At 46.1% G+C, this 19003-nt stretch overlaps 1 protein-coding gene across 2 annotated transcripts in view; it reads right to left on the bottom strand.

Annotated features, from left to right (window-relative positions):
- Window positions 1-19003, bottom strand: part of ANO8 (anoctamin 8) — a 210786-nt gene that overhangs the window by 49966 nt on the left and 141817 nt on the right. Inside the window, exons 12-13 of one of the 2 annotated variants that reach the window (XM_075315516.1) lie at window positions 17971-18045; window positions 8772-8915 (exon numbers count right to left, since the gene is read on the bottom strand). In XM_075315516.1, coding sequence (XP_075171631.1) covers window positions 8772-8915; window positions 17971-18045 — 219 coding nt within the window. The remainder of the gene's footprint in view (window positions 1-8771; window positions 8916-17970; window positions 18046-19003) is intronic. The other variant, XM_075315525.1, reaches the window with a different exon arrangement.

Genomic DNA, 19003 nt, shown 5'->3' with positions numbered 1-19003 from the left:
GTAGATGTGAACTAACACACATATTTGTGAATGCTTTTGTTTCTTACTAACATGTATATACGTATATTGCATATTCAGTGTATTTTCCTTAGACTCAGTATATACTAGGATATATATATATATATATATTTATATATATAGATATATATATATATATATATATATATATATATCTATATATATAAATATATATATATAGCTTGAAGATGGCTGCTATTTCCTGTTCTACACCCAAGACAGATGGACAAAGGAAAATTCCTGGAGTTTGGACTGACCAATCCAAGAAGGATGTGTAGATCTCTCTACGTCATGAAGCCCTGCCCTGCGATACTTGATTGGACTAAAACTTTTGTTTACACCCCCTTACTGTTTGGTCTAGAGTTTCTTTCAAACAATAAAAAACACACTTGGTCAAGAGCCAGTCATGGAGATAGATATAACTGACTTGCTGTGCAGTTATTTATTCTCGTGTGCACACATGACATTTTTAATTAGAAACAGCAGCCGGATATCGAGAGATCCTTTGAGTCTCATCATCATCGTCATTTTGACCTTGACACTACTAGCCATCTTCGGCATGGCTTTCCCCTTTACACTTGGCCATCAGCCTACAGACTGTTTGGCCTCTGCCATACTCACGTGAAAATCACGCACTTGCCGAGAGACACTTATTTTCCCTGCGTGTTGCGTGCATGTAAGTACGTGTCTCTAGTACGTGCGGGCCACGTGTGTTCTACGTGTGCTATCCGCGATAGCACACGTAGAACCGGTAATTTACATACTCACGTGGTCCTTCCTGCTGTCCGCGCTGCTGTCCGTGGTGCTGATCTTCGGTCTCCAGCCCTCCCGTCTCCCTGCTGCTGCTGCTGCCAGGCCAGGCTGAAGTGAATATTAAATGAGAATAATGAGCGGCGGTTGGCAGCAAAAGACAGCAGTGGCAGAGACAGGAGCTCTGGAGAAGGTGAGTAAATGTTTTGTTTTTTTTAACTGACACGTGTGTTTTCTCCAGCGCGTGTCACACGGGACCGCATCCACACTACACCCGTGTGGTACGGGTGCGGGCAATGTGACACCCGTGCTGCCGGAGAAAACACTGACATGTCAGCGCTTAGAAAAACGCACACACATACAAACGCACACGGCACACGTTCCGTGTGGTTTTACGTGTGCCTGCTACAATAGGGTAGCATTGCTTAACGTGTCTCCGTGCCGCCGGTACGTGCAAAAAATTACAAACACGTGCCGGCGGCACGGATGTGTGTCGCAGGCCTTAATGTGATTACCCATACTACATAGTTAAAAGGAATCAGTCACCAGGTTTTTGCCACCTAATCTGAAAGCAGGATAATGTAGAGACAATGAGAATAGCAACACATTAAAGGCTCTATTCATGCCTGTGTCATGGTTCCCACTGATAACAGAAACCATGACTTCATTAGTGCTTATTGGGCTTCGTTCACACCACATAATGGAGTCTCTTGGTTGCCATTGTGGTGACCATCAAAGAAAAGCACTTTCAGTAAAATATCAAAATGATTGGACAGTATACAGTATGTTGGATGTACACTTTCTCTATGTAGGAAAACCCCTTTAAGTTTGGACTTTGAGAGTGGTTCGGCATGTCAATGTGACTTTCAGACCATAAAAAACGGTACACTCCTGGTCTAAAGCAGCATTGACATTCTGTTCAGGAAACAGATACATCTAGATGAATAAAGTATAGGATCACCCAAAGTGTTGAAAGTTAGGCTGATTTCAATCAGATTGTAATGGAGCACATAAAAAACATGATTTACAAAGCCTTACATGCCTTATCCTTGGTGCAATTCCTTAATATAACCATAAAGTGTTTCCAGACTCCTTGAGGCAATGATAAACCCTAGCCACCTACTAAAAAGACTCACAAAATCCCATTTTATCCTATGTAGCTTGTAAATCAAGTGCTGAGATTATTGCAAATCACCAGCTAAGAATAGAAAACCCTGCCAAAAATCTTTGTTATTCTTTTCAAGGAAGTGTTTCCATTCTTGTTTCATCTCCCCCTGTACAGAAAATGAGCTTCACGTGTACAAGGCCAAATAGTTATTAGATCAAATATAATACACGGCACAAACAAAAATAAACTAAAAACACTCAGCATTTACACACACATACTGTATATAAAGGATGCATATGTATAGGCATGGTGATAATGTCATATCTGGATATGAGAATCAACAGCATCTCCTGTATCTTCAGCCTTATATTGAAGTCCCCTTATAAACCTGAGATATTTAAAGGATGATATCAATGGCTATCTGATCTAATCGACCTTCTAGACCTGTACAGGCCCCTTTAGGCCTGCGACACACATTCGTGCCGCCGGCACGTGTTTGTCATTTTTTACACGTACCGGCGGCATGGAGACACGTTAAGCAATGCTACCCTATTGTAGCAGGCATACACACGTAAAACCACACGGAACGTGTGTCCGTGTTCATTTGTATGTGTGTGCGTTTTTCAAAGCGCTGACATGTCAGTGTTTTCTCCGGCAGCACGGGTGTCACACGGCCCGCACCCGTACCACACGGGTGTAGTGTGGATGCGGTCCCGTGTGACACGTGCCGGAGAAAACACAAGTGTCAGTGAAAAAAAACCCAAAACATTAACTCACCTTCTAACTCACCTTCTCCAGCCCTCCTGTCTCTGCCGCTGCTGCCTCTTGCTGCCGACCGCCGCTCATTATTCTCATTTAATATTCACTTCACTGCCTGGCAGCAGCAGCAGCGGGGAGACGGGAGGGCTTTAGCCGAAGATCAGCACCCTGGACAGCAGCGCGGACAGCAGGAAGGACCAGGTGAGTATGTAAATTACCGATTTTACGTGTGCTATCGCGGAGAGCACACGTAGAACACACGTAGCCCGCACGTACCAGAGACACGTACTTACCTGCACGCAACACGCAGGGGAAATACGTGTCTCTCGGCACGTGCGTGATTTTCACGGGAGTGTGGCAGAGGCCTTACACACTGCAACATCACTAACGACATCGCTGTAATGTCACCGGTTTTGTGACGTAATAGCGACCTCCCCAGCGACATTGCAGTGTGTGAAACATATCAGCAACTTGGCCCCTGCTGTGAGGTCGCTGATTGCTACAAATCTTTCAGGACCATTTTTGGTCCTTTGTTTCCCACTGCGAAGCATGCATCAGTGTGTTTGACACCGAAAGGCCGGAGTTACACTTGCGAGAGACTCGCGCGAGTCTTGCAGTGCTTCACCCGGCATGGCCGCACACTCTCCGGACAGGAGTGTCTCAGCTGCATAGAAATACATACAGCCGACCCGGTCCTGTCAGGAGAGTGTGTGGCCATGCCAGGTGATGTGATACAAGACTAGTGCGAGTCTCTCGCAAGTGTGACTCCGGCCTTACAACGACTTCGTTAGCGACTTCCCTTTCAAAAAGATGCTTTGACACGTCCCCAATGACTAGCTAGATCGTTCTGCAGGTCCGTATCGCTGCTGCGTCGTTGGCCAGTTATGCCTGTTTCACAGCTCACCAGCGACTCACCAGAAACTTTGTAGCGATCCCGGCCAGGTTGGGATCGCTGGTGGGATCGCTAGAAAGTCTCAGTGTGTAAAGGGGCCTGACTTAAAAGTGTTTTACTTGTTCATCAGAAAATTGGCTTTCTCTATATACTTGCTGTTTATTGGGAAACAAGAGTTCCTAGGTTCACTCATTCACAATAATTAATTAAACAATATAAATGCACCCTAAGAAAAGTTGAGCCAACCACATACAATAGATAGCCATTAGGGATGAGCGAATCGCAACGGTAAAGTTCGGGGTTCGTACCAGACACTGGGTGTCCGTGGGTTAAGATTCAAACATGAACTCTAAAAAAAAAATCATTGTCCGAGTTTGGTATTCGGATACTGTTCACATGTTAAAGGGAACCTATCAGGTAATTTATGTGTCTAACCTAGAAGCAGGGGTGATGTGTGGCCTAGTAACCCCTTCCTACCCATCCCTGTGTTGTAATATTGTGTAATATGAATGAATAAAAATATATTTTATTAATTACATGATCCCTATGTAAATGAGAAGGGGCTCTAGTCCCCTGGGCGTCGCATCGCCCCGTTGGCATTTGCATGGTTTCCGTGGTATCACACCCCTGTGGCCGTTGTACCATGGATTTACATGAGCGACATCCCCGTCGATCCTTGAGATCCCACGCGTGCACATTTACCATTCCTGCAGCCTTGTTATCCGGGTGCTCACTTCTCGGCTTCAGACGCGCTCTGCGCATGGTCTGAACCGCAGGAGTCTTCTGAGCATGTGCAGTGCACATCTGGAGCCGAGAAGCGAGCACCTGGATAACAAGGCTGCGGTAATGGTAAGCGCGCACACGCGGGATCTCAAGGAGCTGACGGTGACGTCGCTCATGTAATTCATAGTATCACGCTCACAAGAGGCGTGATACCACACAAACCATGCAAACGCCCACAGGACAATTGACGCCCAGGGAGCTAGAGCCTCTGATCATTTACATAGGGAACACGGAAGTAATAAAACATATTTTTATACATTCATATTACACACTATTACAACACAGGGATGGGTAGGAAGGGGTTACTAGGCCACACATCACCCTGCTTCTGGGTTAGAATGCATAAGTGACCTGACAGGTTCCCTTTAATAATGTTTGTTGAAAGGCTGCAGTGCAGCCAATCAACAAGCTTTAGTGCATGGGGAAAAGATGACTGTGCGCTGTTGTGAACAATAAAGATTAAAAAAAAAATTAAGTAGGCTCCCGCCTATTTTTGATAACCAGCATACAGTAGGTAAATCAGACAGTGATGGGCTGCAACTCTACGCTGTCTGCTTTACCTTGGCTGGTTATTAAAAATAGAGGGAATTATATGCTGTGTTTTAAAATTATTTATGAAAATAATAAATAGGTCACTGGTCATTGATTCCTATGAAGCTTTGCTTCGAGAACTTTCTCAGAACGACACTCCATAGGTCACTGCCAGTCATAAGCATGAGAAATTACGCACATACTGCTGACTAGGAATGAGCTATGGGGCCTGCTTCTAAAAACGTTCTCAGAAAGAGGCTTCGGAGGTCACAGCGGGTCAGTGGCAGGCACGGAATTCCAGTCCAGCCGCTGACGGCAGTGACCTCTGGAACGTTGTTCTGAGAAAGTTCTCAGAACGAAGCTCTATAGGAATCGATGGGTGGTGTTGGACATTACTCTTTGGATTATGTCAGAACTTCCAGGATTTATTTTGAAGTAATAAATTGCTTAAAAAGAGCGCAGGGTGAGTCTTTATCCACGATTGGATTGTGTTCGAAAGTCCAGGATTTATTTTGAAGTAAGAAATTGGTGAATGATGCAGTGTGGGGAAGTCTTTATTTAAATAAACTTTTTTTTATCCTGTGTTGGTGTCTTTTTGAGCTCTACTTTTGCTGGATTAGTAATAGGTCTGTCTGATAGACACCTATCCATTACTAGCCCCTGGGCTTGTTGTCAGCTGTCAATTCACAGCAGACATCAACCCCAAAAGTATTACCCTGATTGCCTCTGCACAAGGGCAATCGGGAAGATCTGGGCAAAGTGCCAGAATTGGCGCATCTAACAGATGCGCTGCTTTTGGTGCGGCTGCGGACTAGAATGTTTAGTCTGGTAAGGGCCAAATAATCATGGTCCTTCTCACCCTGATAATACCAGCCCCTAGCTGTCTGCTTTACTTTGATTGGTTATCAAAAATAGGGTGGAGCTCATGCATTTTTTTTTAATTATTTATTTAAATCATTTTAAAAAAATGTTGTGGGATCCCTTCTATTTAAAAAATTATTATATATCAAACATATTTGCAAGGCAATTTTGCAGTCCCCTAGCCCTTACTACAACCATTTAATAGCCATTTTATAGCACAGAACTTCAGGTCCACATTGACATATGGGGTTTGTGGTCAAGATTGGGTAAGGTCCAGGTCCCAAACCAAAAGTCCCGCCGAGCACAGAGAACCCGAATTTCCACAGGTTTGTTCATCTCTAACAGCCATCTCTCTCAAGTCCCCATCTTGCTGAAAAGCACTCCTGTATTCCATATGAGAGAGCCGCTGCCAGACTTTTATGAGAGTGGCTTATCTCCCTGAGAACAAAAGGATAAGTCTTTGGAAATCCAAGCACTAGATCCTTCTTTCCTCTGACATTGTCTGTCGTGGGAGAGTTGGGAGACCCTCATATACATTAGATAACTGGTGAGTTTGACCAGTGTTAACCTGATGTGTATGGGGACTACAAGCCTCTAAAAACACACAGATAAAGCTCTGCATACGTCTCCGCTTTCACAAACTAGTCTCTGGAGAAGCCAACTGTACTCCATCCACCGCCGAGGTGGCCCACTCGCAGACGGCAGGGTGGCGTACTGCCAATGGCGGCAGGCCACACGGCCGCTTTGGAACCCGTGAGTCAGAGAGGAGAGGCCCAATGCCAGCGCTGCACCGGCCTCCCTTACCTCCCATGGCCCCCCCCTTCCCGCTGAGGATCGCACTTTCAATTGTATCGGCATCGCAGATGCCAATACAATTGAAAGCAATGATGATAGAGGGAGTGGCGCACTCTCTCATCATTCTCCTGCAGCGTCGGTCTACGCTCTGCCTCTGACAGCTCAGTACAGAGGAGCGTGATGACGTCATTACTGTGCGCACCTGTGTCCTGAGCTGTCAGAGCGGCAGAACAGTGGACGCAGAGGAGACCGGAGCAGCGGGGGGAACAAGGAGGAAGTGAGTATGTATTGATCATGGTGGCCAGACGACTATGGGGCTGCATAATGCTGCTACATGAGGCTACATAATGCTGCTGCATGGGGCTGTATAATGCTGCTACATGGGGCTACATAATGCTGCTACATGGGGTGCATAGTGCTGCTACATGGGGCTGCATAGTGCTGTTACATGGGGCTGTTAATGCTGCTACATGGGGCTGCTTAATACTGCTACATGGGGCTGTATAATGCTGCTACATGGGGCTGCTTAATACTGCTACATGGGGCTGCATAGTGCTGCTACATGGGGCTGCATAGTGCTGCTACATGGGGGCTGCTACATGGGGGCTGCATTATATTATGTGGTGCAATGTGGGGAGCATTATATTATATGGATAATTATTTGGTGCATTATATTATATCGATGAATATTTGGTGCATTATATTATATGGATGAATATTTGGTACATTATATTATATGGATGAATATTTGGTGCATTATTCTATATGGAGGACTATGAGGGCTGCATAACACTATGCAGGAATATGCGGGTGCATTATAAGGATTAATATGCGCCTGCATTAAATTATGTGGAGCAATATGCATTATGTTATATGGAGGAATGTGGGGGCTGCATACTTCTATACCCCCCAGAGCTATATGTCCCCTCCACCCCAGTGCTGTATACCCCACCCAGAGGTCTATGTCCCTTCCACCCCAGTGCTGTATATCCCCCAGAGCTCTATGTCCCTTCTACCCCAGTGCTGTATACCCCCCAGAGCTCTATGTCCCTTCCACCCGAGTAGTGTATACCACCCAGAGCTGTATGTCCCCCTCCACCCCAATGCTGTATACCCCTCAGAGCTGTATCCCCCCCTTTGGAGCTGCCCCCCATTGCCCTTCTCAGTAATGTGTATGCCCCCCCAGTAATGTGTATGTCCCCAGCCTCTCCTATGATGTATATACAGCAGTGTCTGTATGCAGCCATGTCTGTTAGTGACGGCCAACAATCTGTGCAGCACAGACACATGCCCTGGAGGATCTGAACGGGAGATAAGCGGGGGAGGTGAGTGAGGCTGCTGCTGGCTTCCCCATATTAATAATACCTCTAATGTGTCTGTGTGTATGATGTGTGCCTGTGTGTGTCAGAAATTTGTTTATATGTGTTTTTCTGAATTTCTCTTTAAATATGTACAGTATATGTACATATGCCTGTATGTGTATGTATCTGTATGTGCATGCCTGTGTTTAGATGGGGCCCACTGAAACTCTTTCGCCCGGGGCCCACAAAAACCTGGAGCCAGCCCTGATTCCATCCATCATTTACTCATGATTATAACAATCTCCAACATTGCTTTGTCAATTCGCTTCCATTTACAGCAGTTGCCATAAGCACATACACCTGATTACTCTGTCAATTCAGCAGTTCAGAAGGGTGTGTCTCCAAAAAATGGTTGTCGCTAGGAAAGTTTTGAAAGAGTTTTTCTCACCAGTGAAATTCATATGACTTATTGGTGGGGTACTTGTATTCCTTGGTGGTCCTTATGCCAGTGGCAGACAAGAAAAGTGGAGAGGTTTAGATAAGCATGAGGCCTTTACTCTGTGATCCACTCTTTCAAGATATTCTATTTACACCAAAGAGATCAATGGTCTGAATACCCCTTTAGATGGAAACTTTGCAGTTTAATTATACATCTTTAGTTAGATAATGTGTTGTGCAATCCATAAGTCTGCTGGAATCTGACAATTATGTTACTCTATCTGTATGACATTGGAACCCCTAAAATGCACTGCAGAATGTAAGTTAATGGAACAATAGGTAGAGCTTTCCTTCAAAACATAAGAAATTCATTGTGAAATTTTCCATATTATGACTCACCTAGCACTATTACCATTGCTTCACTAACACAAAACTAGCAATGTCAAAACAATTTGCCTATTCCTAAATCAAGTTTATTAAACAGTGTAACATTAGAAGCAGGTGATGGATCACTACTCCACCACCCATTTCATACTTTAGACTTGATGAACCGCCAGGCTGATCTGAGAAGCCCCCTGAGGACGATGAGGAACAGGTGAAACTTTAGGGTGAGGAAAGGGAGAAGGGCATCTTTAATCTGACGGGTGAAGCTGTGGGGTAGAGAGAAAACGAGCAGGAGCTGCAGGGAGGTTGGAAAGGGAAGGTGTAAGGGTGAAGGAAAACATAAGGAAAAGGAGAGAGAAAGGGGAAAAAAAGGAGAATAAACAATGAAAAATATAAAATAACAGAAATGAAAGGGTTAAAGCAAAATCACATGTTGGGGTATCTATTTTTTAATTTTCAAACTGGAAAGTATGTACTAACAAGATCTGGGTTGTACACTTTGGAGTTGTAGATCCTTTCAGATACCAGAAAAACAAACTACATATTGGAGTGTGCAAGGTTTGGAGAGACTGGAATAACATAGTGCTATTACAGTAACTTAGAGGTTTAATATAACACCACTGTAAATGAAAAGCCCCCATACACAAAGCCAGCCAAAGCAGTTGATTCCAGCAGGTCCGGTCAACCATTTAATGTGTATGGGGGCCTCTGACCACCAGATGATGTTAGGGAAAGATGGACCGGGCATGTGTAATTTCAATGCCCAATTCCTCTGTTCTCCTGGTTTAAGATGAAGCCGGAATTGTTTGTTAGCACCTTTTCCTCTCTATTCATTGAAAATATATGTACTTTTTGCCAAGTAAAATGTGCATGTGCAAGGGTGAGTCGGAAAAATTAGCTTTTAGCCTTACGTGTCGACCAACATCAAATGTGTTTGGGCACTTCTGATTCCTAACATATTCTATCATCAAATTCAGACAAAACAACCCTTAAAATGATATATCTTGGTGTTTAAAATATATACACTACTCACAAAATGTAATAAGTTCACTCTACAGTGATATTTTATCATAAAAAGTAGAGCATTTAAGTATAAGAATGAAATGAATGAAAAAGCCAACAACAGTGGTGGGTATACCCCCCAAAAATGTCAGTTTCAATAACTTGTCATGTGGCCTTGAGCATCAATTACAACAGGGGTCCCCAACCTGAGGCTCATGAGCCACAAGTGGCTAACGGGCCTGTTTTCAGCTTGGTGCATAAGCACTTGGTCAAGCAAACAGCTATAAAGGGCAGCTCCCCAGATGGTGACTTTTGTGAGTAGCCCCCAACAGTAAAGCAGATCTGAATGCGGGTAAGGTAGGAACCCTTAGATCTTGATATTAATGCCTTGGTGAGATTTCTCTGGAGAAGCTTTGACTGTCAGTAAACCTCTAATGGGGTCTCTTTGTGTCATTATGGTCAGTGGGGTGAGAGCTGAGTGTGGTGCGCAACCCTCTTTCAGAGCTCTCAAGGTCAAAAAGTTGGGGACCTCTGAATTAGAGCTTAACAATGACGTCTCATGCTGTTCACAAATCAAGTTACTGTCTGCTCAGGCATGACATTCCACTCTTCTTGTAGGGCGGCCCCCAGGTCTTTAAGGTTCTAGGGTACAGTTAGGAGCCTCTACACGGCGACTTAGTTGATTCCATAGGTTTTCTATGGGATTCAGATCTGGAGAAAGTGGAGGCCACTCTGTTTGAAGTACCCCAGTCTTCAGTAGCCATTGCTTAATGATGCCACCAAGATGAGCAGGTGCATTGTTGTCCATGAAGATAAATTTAGGCCTGTATTGTTCATGCAGAGGCACATTGATGAATTAATGATGTTGATCAAGTAGTATGGGCTTGTCACTGTACCATTAACAAAGTGTAGGGAAGTTCTGTATGGACTAGACACAACTGCCCATACTGTAACACCACCACCACCACCACCACCACCAAAAGGCTAGTCTGTTGACTACAGTGGCTGATGTATAGTCTCCTTGACATGGCCAACATCATTGGCGGTCATCATTTCTCATCAGCGTGAAAAAACTTTCATCAGTGAACAGCACTGAGGCCCACTGGTCCCTCGGCCAGCAAGATGATGACACCTGTGCTTGGTGGTGTGCTCAGGTACTCTTGACGTTCGTCTAACATGCATACCACGCTATTGTAAATGGTTTTGAATGTTCTGATGTGACACTTGGGTGCCTTACATTTCCATTATATGTGCCTGGAATTGTGTGGCATTCATCATCCGGTTCTGAAGAGCACTGTTCACAATGAAACGGTCATCAGTTTGAAATGTGTACAAAAGATATCAGCTTCTATGCCTTTCTGTGTCTTTTCCAGTCACTCTAAAGCTGTGTTGCAACCTGTTGATGACACTCTGACACTGTCAGCTCAGTTGCCACTTCTGTCTGAGAACTTCGTGCTTGAAGCATCGCAATAGCGAGGTACTGTTCATAAATTGTTAGATGTCACCTTGGTCTCATGATGTCAAAATGTGAGCAGCATGATGAGAAGGACTGTTTATCAATTCTAATTGAACCCCGAAATTTAATGGGTGATTCATGGATCACCTGTTGTGAATTTTGCTATTAAGATCCTTGTTAGAGAGCAGCAAATTGTGCAAAAAGTAGTGAAACATGAACAGTTGGACATGTGCAGTCAAAAGGTTAGAGAAAGTCACATTAAGATCACCTGAAAAGGTTAGAGTACATTGTAGGATCATCCTAAAATTTCACCCGAAAGCCAAATATGTGAGTAGTGTATATAACATTATATATGTATACAGTATATATATCTATATATATAATTGCCTTATTCTGTCTGTCTGTCTGTCTGTCTATCTGTCTGTCTGTCTGTCATGCTCCGAAATTGTGTCCTTACGGTGACACAAAGCTGATTGGCCGCTGGGCTCGCCATGGCCCCGCCCCCCCACACGGATTGGCCTCTCGCCCCGGCTCTCTGCAGGCCCCGCCCCCTCACGCAATGCACGCTCGCTGTGGCCCAACTGACACGGGGCTCCGATTCCCAGGTGAGAACACACACACATCAGATCACACTCACTCTCACACTCACTCTCACACACACCTCACACATCACAACATGCTGGGATATCGCTTGCTTCTACACCGGCTCCGTCAGGATCCCAGCAGCGCCAGACATAACCTTGCGATGCTGGGATCTTCACGGAGGCCGTGAAAGCTGGTAACCATTATACACATCGGGTAACTAAGGTCCCTTAGTTACCCGATGTGTATCATAGTTACCAGTGTACACCGGCTCCCACTCACTCTCACACACACCTCACACACACATCACACACACATCACATCGCATCCACACATCAAGGTCCTGCAGCTGCAGAACATACATAACATAACAGCACACACACACACACAAATCAGATCACACTCACTCACATACACACATCACATCGCATCCACATACTCACAACATCCTGGGATATCGCTTGCTTCTCGGCGGCGATATTGTGCTGTGAGCTTCCAGGACCTGACGGAGGATCACATGGCCAGAAGCATGTGATATCCCCGGATGTTGTGAGTATCAGCGCGTATGTGCAATATCGTCAGTGTCTGTGTGTGTGAGTGTATGCGATCGGGTGTGTGTGAGTGTATGCGATCGGGTGTGTGTGAGTGTATGCGATCGGGTGTGTGTGTGAGTGTATGCGATCGGGTGTGTGTGAGTGTATGCGATCGGGTGTGTGTGAGTGTATGCGATCGGGTGTGTGTGTGAGTGTATGCGATCGGGTGTGTGTGAGTGTATGCGATCGGGTGTGTGTGAGTGTATGCGATTGGGTGTGTGTGTGAGTGTATGCGATCGGTTGTGTGGGTGAGTGGATGCGATCGGTTGTGTGGGTGAGTGGATGCGATCGGGTGTGGGTGAGTGTCGGCAGAGGAGCACGGCGTGCTGGAGGAGGCTGGGAGCAGAGAGGCTGATCTTGGGGAAGGCTGGGAGGGGGGGGCTGATGCTGAGGGAGGCTGGAAGGAGAGAGGCTGAGCAAACGTGCTCCATCCGCCATACTGCGCACTCCCCATCGTGCTGCATCCCCCATGCTGCGCACTCCCAAACGTGGTCCATCCGCCATGCTGCGCACTCCCAAACGTGGTCCATCCGCCATGCTGCGCACTCCCAAACGTGGTCCATCCGCCATGCTGCGCACTCCCAAACGTGCTCCATCCGCCATGCTGCGCACTCCCAAACGTGCTCCATCCGCCATACTGCGCACTCCCCATCGTGCACCATCCGGCATGCTGCGCACTCCTAAGCGGATGGAGCATGATGGGGGGTGCGCAGCATGGCGGATGGAGCACGTTTGGGAGTGCGCAGCATGGCGGATGGAGCACGTTTGGGAGTGCGCAGCATGACGGATGGAGCACGTTTGGGAGTGCGCAGCATGACGGATGGAGCATGTTTGGGAGTGCGCAGCATGCCGGATGGTGCACGATGGGGAGTGCGCAGTATGGCGGATGGAGCACGTTTGGGAGTGCGCAGTATGGCGGTTGGAGCACGTTTCGGAGTGCGCAGCATGGCGGATGGAGCACGTTTGGGAGTGCGCAGCATGGCGGATGGACCACGTTTGGGAGCGCGCAGCATGGCGGATGGAGCACGTTTGGGAGTGCGCAGCATGGCGGATGGAGCACGTTTGGAAGTGCGCAGCATGGCGGATGGAGCACGTTTGGGAGTGCGCAGCATGGCGGATGGAGCACGTTTGGGAGTGCGCAGCATGCCGGATGGTGCACGATGGGGAGTGCGCAGTATGGCGGATGGAGCACGTTTGGGAGTGCGCAGCATGGCGGATGGGGCACGTTTGGGAGTGCGCAGCATGGCGGATGGACCACGTTTGGGAGTGCGCAGCATGGCGGATGGAGCACGTTTGGGAGTGCGCAGCATGGCGGATGGAGCACGTTTGGGAGTGCACAGCATGGCGGGTGGAGCACGTTTGGGAGTGCGCAGCATGGCGGATGGAGCATGATAGGGGGTGCGCAGCATGGCGGATGGAGCACGTTTGGGAGTGCGCAGCATGGCGGATGGAGCACGTTTGGGAGTGTGCAGCATGGCGGATAGAGCACGATGGGGAGTGCACAGTATGGCGGATGGAGCACGTTTGGGAGTGCGCAGTATGGCGGATGGAGCACGTTTCGGAGTGCGCAGCATGGCGGATGGAGCACGTTTGGGAGTGCGCAGCATGGCGGATGGACCACGTTTGGGAGCGCGCAGCATGGCGGATGGAGCACGTTTGGGAGTGCGCAGCATGGCGGATGGAGCACGTTTGGAAGTGCGCAGCATGGCGGATGGAGCACGTTTGGGAGTGCGCAGCATGGCGGATGGAGCACGTTTGGGAGTGCGCAGCATGCCGGATGGTGCACGATGGGGAGTGCGCAGTATGGCGGATAGAGCACGTTTGGGAGTGCGCAGCATGGCGGATGGAGCACGTTTCGGAGTGCGCAGCATGGCGGATGGACCACGTTTGGGAGTGCGCAGCATGGCGGATGGAGCACGTTTGGGAGTGCGCAGCATGGCGGATGGAGCACGTTTGGGAGTGCGCAGCATGGCGGGTGGAGCACGTTTGGGAGTGCGCAGCATGGCGGATGGAGCATGATAGGGGGTGCGCAGCATGGCGGATGGAGCACGTTTGGGAGTGCGCAGCATGGCGGATGGAGCACGTTTGGGAGTGTGCAGCATGGCGGATAGAGCACGATGGGGAGTGCGCAGCATGGCGGATGGAGCACGTTTGGGAGTGCGCAGCATGGGGGATGCAGCACGATGGGGAGTGCGCAGTATGGCGGATGGAGCACGTTTGGGAGTGCGCAGCATGGCGGATGGACCACGTTTGGGAGTGCGCAGCATGGCGGATGGAGCACGTTTGGGAGTGCGCAGCATGGGGGATGCAGCACGATGGGGGGTGCGCAGCATGGGGGATGGAGCACGATGGGAGGTGCACACCTCCCCCCAACACACACACACACGCGCACTGCACAACACACACACACTAGGAATCACAAACAACGCCCTACACAGACACCCACACACACAGACAACGCTGCACACACAAATATACGCACATACTGCACAACACACACATTGCTCAAAACATACCTCCCCCCAAAACACACCACACCCACACAAACCGCACAACACACACACACACACAACGCTACAGACACACAGCGCTCCACAAACAACGCAACACACGCAACACACATACAACACCGCTCTCACCCCCCGAGACACTCAGAACATGTACAGCGCCCTACACAAACACTTGGTAACTACACACAACAACATCTATATATATAACAAAAATCATACATGAACTACACAATACGTAAATTCTAGAATACCCGATGCGTAGAATCGGGCCACCTTCTAGTATATATATATATATCTATCTTACCAACATACTTCTGGCTTGTGCTCGACATAGGAAAATATTTCCGGTGTCTGCCCGCCATCAGCAGTTGTGTGAAGGGGACTTTCACAGCATAGGACATAATGGGCTATGTAATGCAAAAGCTAGAAGCAAAGCTGCTGGGACCCAAGGCCCAAGGCTTGCAGGGATATCTGAAGATTTGTTCTTTATTATGGTAAATTTTGGCATCTGTCTTATTCTGTGTACTACATAATTCTTTTTATTCTATGAGACACATGGTTTCATTTCTCTGATAAAATACATTTGCGTTACTATAGCTTTTCCAATTTTTTTTTTTTTTCAATAGTCCAGCACACTTTGAACTAATATTTCAATGTATACTCAACTTATAGATGTCCTCTACCCTTTTGCCGGGTTCCTACTGATGTCTGTGCTACCTTTTCCAGTTGAACGGGTACCTGACAGCTGCATGCTATCACTGGCTAGTGATTAGTTACTGCACGTATATGTCTGTTAACTGAAAAAGGATGTATGGAGCTAGTCTCAGAACATCATCTTCTGCCAGTACAGTCACTGGCTGCAGCCAATCACCGATTGCATTTTGGTCACATTTTTTACCGTCATGGTCAGTGATTGGCTGTAGCAGTGAACTGTCTCTCTGGTATGCTGTATCAACTTAAAGTATAACAAGTGAACAACCCTTTTTAAGTGATCAAGGGAAGGTTTGAGTATAAACCCTGTAACATGTGATTCTGTTTTAATCCGGTCACTGTTGATCAAGACGTAGGCAGCACAATGAATTGAAAGCAATTCACCACATGCATGCAGACAATGCACATACCTGGCTGCAAGCCTGAGAGTAAAGGACTCTAAAGAGGGAGAATATCTGAGTTTTGATCCTCCTGCTACTTCACAGAACACAGCATTGATTGAAACCAGATGATTAACTGCCATTGAGTCTGCAATATGAAGGAGGAGGCAGGGGGGCTACTGCATTTAACCCCGCCCCAGAGCGTTTTCCGTTTTTGTGTTTTTATTTTTGCTCCCCTTCTTCCGAGAGCCGTAACTTTTTTATTTTTCTGTCAATCTTGCCATATAAGGGCTTGACAAGTTGTACTTTTAAATGAAACCATAAGTTTTACCATATAGTGTACTGGAAAACAGCAAAAAAATTCCAAGTGTGGAAAAACTGCAAAAAAAGTGTGATCGCACAATAGTTTTTGGGATATTTTATTCACCATGTTCACTATATGGTAAAACTTGTGTGTCGCTGCAATGCCTGAGGTCGGTGCGAGTTTGTAGACACCAAACATGTATAGGTTTACTTGTATCTAAGGGGTTAAAAAAAAAATCACAATTTTGTCCAATAAAAGTGGCGCACGTTTTGCGCCATTTTACGAAACCTGTAGCGTTCTCAATTTTCGGGATCTATGGCTCAGTGACAGCTTATTTTTTGCGTCTTGAGCTGGCGTTTCTAGTGGTACCATTTTTGTGCAGATGGTACCTTTTGATCGCCTATCATTGCATTTTGCGCAAAAAACGAAATTTTGGCGGTTGGAATTTTCTTGCCGCTACGCCGTTTACTGATCAGATTAATTGATTGTACAGTTTGATAGATCGGGCATTTCTGAACGCAGCGATACAATATATGTGTATATTTTTTATTTTTTAACCCTTTAATTTTCAATGGGGCGAAAGGGGGGCGATTTGAACTTTTAGGTTTTTTGTTTTTTTTAAAACTTTTTTTTTACTTTTTTTTTATTTTACTAGTCCCCCTAGGGGGCTATATGGATCACCATCCGATCACTCTGCCCTGTCTGCTGATCACAGCTATACAGCTGTAAACAGCAGATTTGCTCACTTTCTGCCTCACTCGGCTCCGAGCTGAGTGAAACCGAAAGCAATTCATGTCAGCAACAGGAGTCATCACATGAAACTGTGCTACCATGGCAAGCACCGAAATATCACGTGATCACGCACGTGACTTCCGGTGGGGGCGGCGGTAAGTAAAAGTAATGGCCGCGCGCATATACATCTCGCTGCCAGACTTTGGCAGCGTGATGTAAGGGGTTAAATGTTGCGGGTGGAATGCGATTCCACTCGTAACATGCAGGCACACATGTCAACTGTTGAAAACAGCTGATATGTGCGCGGATCGCTGCGACCTGCCCACGGCAGGGGGCGGGGATTAACCTCACACGATCCATGACGGATATATCCGTCATTGGTCGTGAAGGGGTTAAGCTGACTGTACAATTTACAGTCCTGAGCAGCAACATAAGAGGAGCAAGACTCAGCATCCACTGTAAAGGGAGAAGACTTACAGCCAGAGATGGACATCCTACAGTACAGTAATTATTATACTAGCAGGATATTTCTAGAAAAAAATCATGAACACTGAACTTATCCTTTAAGCCATTTCATTTCCCAGGCATGCATGTCCGTCCCCATCAAACAGTGACCTTAAACATGATGAAAGCAGAAAGAAACCTGTAAAATGGCTTGATGAAGAAAGAAGTGGAGTATGCACGAACAACCAAAGAAACAATCAAACAGAATAGGTGACAATAATCACTCTTATCAGCACAAGTCCAATGGGATGAAATAAAGAGCCAAACTTACAAACCATGTCGCTATGCAAAGACTTATGGACTGCACTCTGTATGTGTGTATATATAGCATATCTATTCAACCCCAGGCCAGGCCATACAATGGATCTTGGCTTTAATTTAATAGTAAAGCTAAAACATGTTTTATCGGGTAAAACATGTTATGTTAGTGCACACAAATCAGTGGGAATACAGCCTTTTTATTTATAAAAAATGTTAAGAAGCAATGGTACAAATGTCATCATCACAAGACCAACATTGTAATAACTAGAAATGCATACAAAAAAAGGAAAACCAGGGAAGGATGCTCCCCCTCACCTCCTTGAGTCGCTCCATGTCCTTGAGGTAGAAACCAATGTAGAAAAGACTCAGGTAGGAATTTACAAACTGGAACTAAATAAATAGGGGGAAAAAAACAGCTTGTAATATGTTTCGAAGAACAAACTTGGTCTAAAAGGGTTTATCTATGATATGAAAAAGAATCAGATTTTTTTTTGCTCCGAGAAAGACTGCCACATTGGTGTCTGGTAAAGTTTAATCTGCCCAATTTCTAGAGTAAAGTAATCTTCTCTGATGAGTCTAATTTTCAGCTGTGCCCAACACCTGGTCGTCTAATGGTTAGACGGAGACCTGGAAGGTGTACAAGCCACAGTATCTTGCACCCATTGTGAAATTTGGTGGAGGATCAGTGATGATCTGGGGATGCTTCAGCAAGGCCTGAATTAAGCAGATTAAACTTTGTGAAGGACGTATGAATCAAGCCACATACAAGGTTATCCTGAAAAAACAGTTGCTTCCTTCTGCTCAGGCAATGTTCCCCAACTCTGAGGACTGGTTTTTCCAGCAGGACAATGCGCCATGCCACACAGCTAGGTCAATCAATGTGTGAATTAAGGACCACCACATCAAAACCTTGTCATGGCCAGCCAAATCGCCAGACCTGAACTCCATTGAAAACCTCTGGAATGTAATCAAGAGGAAGATGGATAGTCACAAGCCATCAAACAAAGAATAACTGTTTACATTTTTGCACCAGGAATGGCATAAGGTCACCCAAAAGCAGTGTGAAAGACTGGTGGAAAGCATGAAAGCTGTGATTAACAATCATAGTTATTCCACAAAATATTGATTTCTGAACTCTTCCTGAGGTAAAACATTATTAGTATTGTTGTTTCTAAATGATTATGATCTTGTTTTCTTTGCATTATTTGAGATCTGAAAGCAATGCATTTTTTTGTTATTTTGAATATTTCTCATTTTCAGAAAATAAATACAAAATTGATTGCTTGGAAATTCGGAGACATGTTGTCAGTAGTTTATACAATAAAAAAAAAATAGATTTTATTACTCA

Source organism: Anomaloglossus baeobatrachus, chromosome 1 (genome assembly GCF_048569485.1).
Source record: "Anomaloglossus baeobatrachus isolate aAnoBae1 chromosome 1, aAnoBae1.hap1, whole genome shotgun sequence".
Taxonomy (NCBI): Eukaryota; Metazoa; Chordata; class Amphibia; order Anura; family Aromobatidae; genus Anomaloglossus; species Anomaloglossus baeobatrachus.
The sequence above is the reverse complement of the archived record's forward strand: the minus strand, read 5'-3'. Positions and strand labels throughout refer to the sequence as shown.